This window comes from Pinus tabuliformis, chromosome 8 (genome assembly GCF_031772625.1).
Source record: "Pinus tabuliformis cultivar Carrire ecotype Pingquan chromosome 8, CPIR1, whole genome shotgun sequence".
NCBI lineage: Eukaryota > Viridiplantae > Streptophyta > Pinopsida > Pinales > Pinaceae > Pinus > Pinus tabuliformis.
The window spans coordinates 1672746051-1672752786 of NC_142294.1; the positions used below are offsets into that span (position 1 = coordinate 1672746051).

At 30.4% G+C, this 6736-nt stretch overlaps 1 protein-coding gene across 1 annotated transcript; it reads left to right on the forward strand.

Annotated features, from left to right (window-relative positions):
• Window positions 1-3766: 3766 nt before the first annotated feature.
• On the forward strand, window positions 3767-4774 carry LOC149242619 (F-box/kelch-repeat protein At2g44130-like). The gene has a single exon (XM_089370905.1). It carries the CDS (start codon window positions 3767-3769, stop codon window positions 4772-4774), a length of 1008 nt encoding a protein of 335 aa, XP_089227031.1.
• Window positions 4775-6736: the final 1962 nt, after the last annotated feature.

Consider the following 6736-nt stretch of genomic DNA (forward strand, 5'->3'; position numbering starts at 1 on the left):
TCCACTATCCATCACCTTTCATACACCATCGTCTATATGCAATTTGTAGTGGGAACCTATAAACAATTTCATAGTGGTGTTTGTACATTTTCCATATAAGCCTAATGTTGAAATCATGCTTTGACACCACTTATAATATTCCCAATTTATCCTATTGGGGCAATGCTACTCATAGTACTATTAATATTGTCACATCATAATACATAGTTCCATATCCATAACCTAGAAATCTCTAATAGAAAGAGAAATAGAAAGAGAAATTGAATGTGTTTCATTCCTCTAATTTTACCCTTTATTTATATTTTTGGGTTGTAATATTTCGTATAAATAACATTTATTTTAATAATATTATATCACTTTTCCTTAGGAACCATGTCTAGGTACCACCACTACGTTTTATTTTTTGTGGATTCTTAGCACCCCATAGTCTTTTTCATTCCCTAATTTTTGGTCATGATAATCTATTTTACATGTGTGCTTTACATGTTACATCTTGGAGACTAGCACACAAACTCCCTAGATTAACTACACAATCAACCTAGAATTAAAGTGCATTAGTACACTAGCCCCTTGACCTAAAACATTTATACACATAAAGACACCCAAACCCCAATAAAATTGTGCTTATAAATCTAATTAATATATAGATGTTCACTAGCATAAATATCATATGTATATTTGCTAGACCATTTAGGGGTTGAGCTAGAGGTATTACATCTTTTGATAACAATTCACACCATCTCACCCAGTCCTTACCTTCCAAGAATGAATACAAGGTTCAGTATAATTTCCATAGTTTTGGGTAAGATGACTAGTATAAAGTTTCTCACTTATGAAATATCTTTCTTATAGGATATTTGTGGTGTTTTTCCATCACTCTATCCATGATACAATTATGCATTGCATGAATTGTCAAATATTTTCTCTAAAAACCAAAAAGATTCAATGATCCATGCATTTTGTGATCCCATCCATTCCTTTTGTAAATGGGGGTTTGATTGAACATGGGATGCCACATCCCACCAAATAATTATTATAAATATACTTGTGTCAAATTATTTAGTTAATTGGGCATAAGAAATGTCTACATTTAATATACTCCAAAGAAAAACAATTCATTTCACTAATTATTCATATTTAATATAGATAAACAAATTATAAATATATTTTAAAAGTAATTTAAATAATTTATGTAGCATGAAGCCCCAAGGGTTACCTCAACTGGTCAAATTAGTGCCTCCCCATACAGGAGGTCACAGGTTAGTGCCTCCCCATACAGGAGGTCACAGGTCGATTCCCGAAAGCCCTTAGGGTGAGGTTAGTACATAGGCCGAGGGGATGTGATCCCCAGCTACCCAATGACCAAGGGTACCTGTGAACCACCTGGATAAAAATAAATAAAATAGAATAAAATGAAATAAAAATTTATGTAGCATGTAGTACATTGGAGACATGTTATTGTTTGAGATTGTTAAAGTGATTACACATCTTGCATAAAACATTTGTCCACATATTAACTTATATATATATATATATATATATATATATATATATATATATATATATATATATATATATATATATATATATATATATATATATATATATATATATATTATTCTTTACATTTATATAGATTCAAAATCTAACTTTTTACATTTTCATATATAGTTTTTTAATTTTATTTATAAAAAATTATTTAAATAACAAAAAAATGATAAGGTTATCCAAAAATGTAATCTTAAAAAAAAACCACTTAACAATAAAAAAATAAAAACCACCCTATTTAACTAGATTTGAAAAAATAAAAAATAAAAAATATATAAATTGCACTGGATTATATTAATATATGAATGAAATTAATAGATGCTCATGGTATGAATAAAGAATATTTGATTACTTTAGTTCTCTTGGGAAAGGCTCGATAACTTCATTTCTCTTGGACTAGCTTAGCTTCATTTCTTTTAGGTAGGAAAGAAGAACATTTTATAGCTTTAGTTCTCTTCAACATGGGTGGTGCTCCCATTTTCTCATATATTTAACTTCACTTTCAAGTTTGGAGCATTATGTGTTTGTAATAAACTTGAACACTAAATAGGTGTCTTTTGTTTGAAGTGTTACCATGGAGGTTGTTCCATATGACCTCCTTGGATATTGCTTGCTAGAGTGCCTTACTCATCACACCATAAGCTAAAATTTGTGTGCACAAGTTGTAAAGCTACAATAAGTAACACTAACTTTTATATGTGGGGCAAGCTATCATCTCGTTTGCTTCATTCAAATGCATAATAGGGTCGACATTATGGTGGCATTAAAGGTGTACAACCCTAAGAATGGCACCTCTAAGATGCTACCTCCCATCCAAGATCCACCACCTTCCATACACCATCATCTATATGATATTTGTCATGCTTTGACACCACTTATAGTATTCCCAATTTATTCTATTAGGGAAATGCCCCTCATAGTACTATTAGCATCCTAACAACATAATGCATAGTTTCGTACCCATCACCTAGAAATCTCTAATAGAAAGAGAAATTGAATGTGTTCCATTCCTCTCATTTTACCCTTTATTTATAGTTTTGGGTTATACTATTTGTTATCCATAAAATTTATTTTAGCAATATTATATCCTTTTTTAGTAGGAACCAGGTCTAAGTTCCCCCACAACATTTTATTTTTGTGGATTAGTAGTACTTCATAGTCATTTTCATTCCCTAATTTGTAGTCATGATAATCTATTATTACATGTGTGCCTTACATGTTACATCTTGGAGACTAACTCTTGTCTTAAGACATAAACTCCCTACCTTGACTTCACAATCACCCTAGTATTAAAGCACATTAATACAATAGCCCATTGACCTAACAAATTTATACACATAAAGAAACCCAAGTGTCATTGAAATTATGCTTACCAATCTAATTAACATATAGATGTTAACTAGCCTAAATATCATATATATATTTACTAGACCATTTAGGGTTTAAGCTAGGGGTACTGCATATTTTGATAACAATTCACACCATCTCACCTAATGCTTACCTCACAAGGATGAATAGAAGGTTCTCAATAATTTCCATAGTGTTGCCTAAAATGACTAGTCTAAAGTTTCTCGCTTATGAAATGTCTTTCTTATAGGATACTTGTGGTCTTAAAGTGATTACACATGTTACATAAAACATTTGTCCACATAATAACTAAACATATATATATAAAATATTTCTTTACATTTACATAGATTCAAAATCTATTTTTCTACATTTTCATATATAGTTTTTTATTTTATTTTATTTATAAAAAAATAATTTAAATATAAAAAAAATGATAATGTTTTCAAAAATGTAATCTAAAAAACACCACTGAGCAATAAAAAATAAAAACCACTAGATTTAGAAATAAAAATAAAGTATTTAGATTTAAATTTTATTATATTAATATTAATAATAATAAAACTAACCGACCAACACTAGAAATAAAAATTAAGAAATATATAAATTTCAAAGTTATTATATTAATATATGAATGAAATTAATACATGTTCATAGTATGAATAAAGAACATTTGATCACTTCAGTTCTCTTCTTCAAGAGTGAACAGCTTCAGTCGACACGGATAACTTGGGTGGATAACTGGCGATGCCCCATTCTGCTCATATATTTAACTTCATTTTCAACTTTTCACCTTCACTTTCGGAGCATTATCAGTCAGTAATAAACTTGATCACGAAATAGGTGTCTGTCTTTTGTTTGAAGTGTTGCGATGGACGTTATTGCAGACGACGTCATTCGATGTTGTTTGTTGAGAGTGCCTTACTCATCACACAATAATCTGAAAGCTGTGTGCACAAGTTGGAAGGTTATGCTGAGTAGCCCTAGTTTCTATGTTGACAGAAAGATATGTGAGGCGAGCGAGCATCTCCTTTGCTTCATTCAAATGCATAAGAGGGTCGACATTCTCTGTGCAGTAAAGGTGTACAACCCTGTGACGGGGACTTCTGAGATGCTACCTCCCATCCACGATCCAGACTTTGTTAGAATAACACCACTGTGTCGGTGCGCTGCTGTGAATGGGAAACTGCTTCTCATTGGCGGATTCTACCACTATAGGAAGAGGGTATACGTTTATGACTTTGTATCCACCACATGGACCCGGGGAGCTGACATGCCTACAGCTAGATATTCCTTTGGGTGCTCTGTCTCTTCTGCCAATGGACTTGTCTACGTGGCCGGCGGTATCGATGAACATGGCACTCCCCTCGCGTCTGCAGAAGTTTATAACGTGGCCGAAGACAAGTGGGATATTCTGCCTCCTATGAACCAACAGCATCGCCAGGGATGCCATGGTGTTTTCATGCAAGGTAAATTCATGGTGTTAGGCGGAGGCCAGTTCAACAGAGATGCCGAGGTTTTTGATCCGACTACGCGAAGGTGGAGAAGGTGTGAAGATAGTGAGAGATTGAGTACAGATGTCGCGAGAAGTTGTGGTGTTGTTTCTTTTAGTGGAGAGTTATATAGATTCACGAAAGAGGAAGTAATAAAGTATGATGCTGCGAAAAGGGTTTGGACACCTGTAGCTTTTCTTCCGCAACATTTTGTCGATTTTCCATGTGCTACACAATGGCGCCACTATATTTTTGTAAGCGGAACCGCCATTCACACACGGGTCTCGTATTTGTTCAACCCGTCAGTGGCGCAGTGGACTGAAGTGAACGGTGTTTATGAGGAAGGTTCTACCTTGATCAAACATGCAACAGTCGTAGAGATTTGAATGGAGTGAGTTATGCCACCTGAAGTGTTGGTCTGTTCCATCAAAAGTTATTATAAAAATATTTTAATTTTATATATTTGTGGTAGTTTGACTCCTCTTACATTATTTAAATTTTGTATATTTATGGTATTCGGACTTCTAATGCCGATATAACAGTTAGAAATTTTCAATTTCAGTTGAGTAAAATCGGTAAGGTTTTTAAATTAATTTTTCTATTATTAAAAGATAATATAAAATGATCTAAAAATATGTAAATAAGAAATTTCTTAAAAGAAAATCACAATTTAATTTTTTTAAATTTAAGTTTTTTGTTTTTTATTTATATATATATATATATATATATTAATTTGAAGTGTATAAAAAATAACCAGCTCTTATTTTATTGTTTATTGAATTTTTTATATTGTTTATTGAATTTTTTATATGGTTTGTTTATTGAATTTTTTATATGGTTTATAATATTTATTGTTTTAATTTTTTTTTTTTTTTTCTAAAGATAGCCCAGTTTTATTCATCATTTTAAGACTTCCTAAAAAGTGTTGTTTTTTTAATGAATTTTTCAAGTCATTTTATTAAAGGTTGATGATTTTCCAAACACTTTCATAGATATTTAGAAAACTAATTGATTGTTTGATATAATTTTTTCAAGTATAGAAAAATTTCGCAAAATTTTGTAATCTCAATGTCTTGTAATTTCTAGTGTGAGTTGTGTTATTGTTACTTCAAGTTCTTGAGTAGATGGAGTCATGAATAAGAGTATTGGATTAAGAGCTTTTCAAACTCATATATCTTCTTTTCCACTCTTAAAATTTTTATATTCTGATTCTAATATAAAATTAGCAAGAACATGCCTTATAATATATAGTTTTTCTTTTCATTTGACACAATATTTTTTTATCATTATTACTTTAATATTTAGCAATAGCAATTTATTAGCAAACTTGAAATAATCAAAGTAGTTGGCAATTGAATAGAGTAATTGAATTAATATATCAATTTCTAAATTTATAGAGAGATAAAATTTAATTTTCTTACTTAATATTGTAATGAAAATAGATTTAAACCCATAAAAAAATATAAATATAATTTTAAATTATTAATCATATGCTTATCAAACTAATAATATTAAATTTAATCATAGAATATAAATACATTAAATACTACTAATATTTCTCAAACATTTTTACATGTTTATATTTTAAACAATTCTAATCCTATAATATTTATGAAACATTTTTACACGTTTATATTTTAACATTAATGAATCTTTACCTCACCTAAAAAAATTATTGTGCATTGTTATTTCTGAAACATTAAAAACCCTAACTCCACATGCAAGTACGTTAGAATTAATACCAATAAAACCGAGATCATGAAAACTAGTGCGTCTACAACGTAATATTATTGGTGCGTTACAGCATTAAAAAAATTGAAACTAATAAAACACTAATATCATACGCAAATGCGATTATAGCCCAAGTGACAAATGCTGGTTTCTCAGAAGGGTTGTACTGCAGAGTGAGGTTCAGCTTGGATGGGAATTGATTTCAACATTGATCTGTGTTTCTACAGGTTCTACAAGTGCAGGGATTGGCTGTTCTTTTGGAGAGATATTTTGACCCAGAGTAGAGAAGGAGATTGTTTATTGTGGGAGAGAATCTGGTGCAGGGGGATGGGATTCTCTGGCGGGTGAAAGAAAATCCCATAGCACACCAGCCAAATGGAGATGGTTTAAGGTGAGTTAGAATTGAGTTTATCCGGTAGAAATTGGATTTTTGGTAATGGTCTTTTAAATAGATTTAAGTTGTATTTTACAAATTAATTAATATAATACAGTAAATATCATAAATCAATATCAAAGTTTTTATTTTTTATAACATTATTCTTATTTTTATTCTATTTTGTAAAAGTTAAAATTTCTAAATACATTGAATTATCATTCCATATATTAAGTTTAATTAA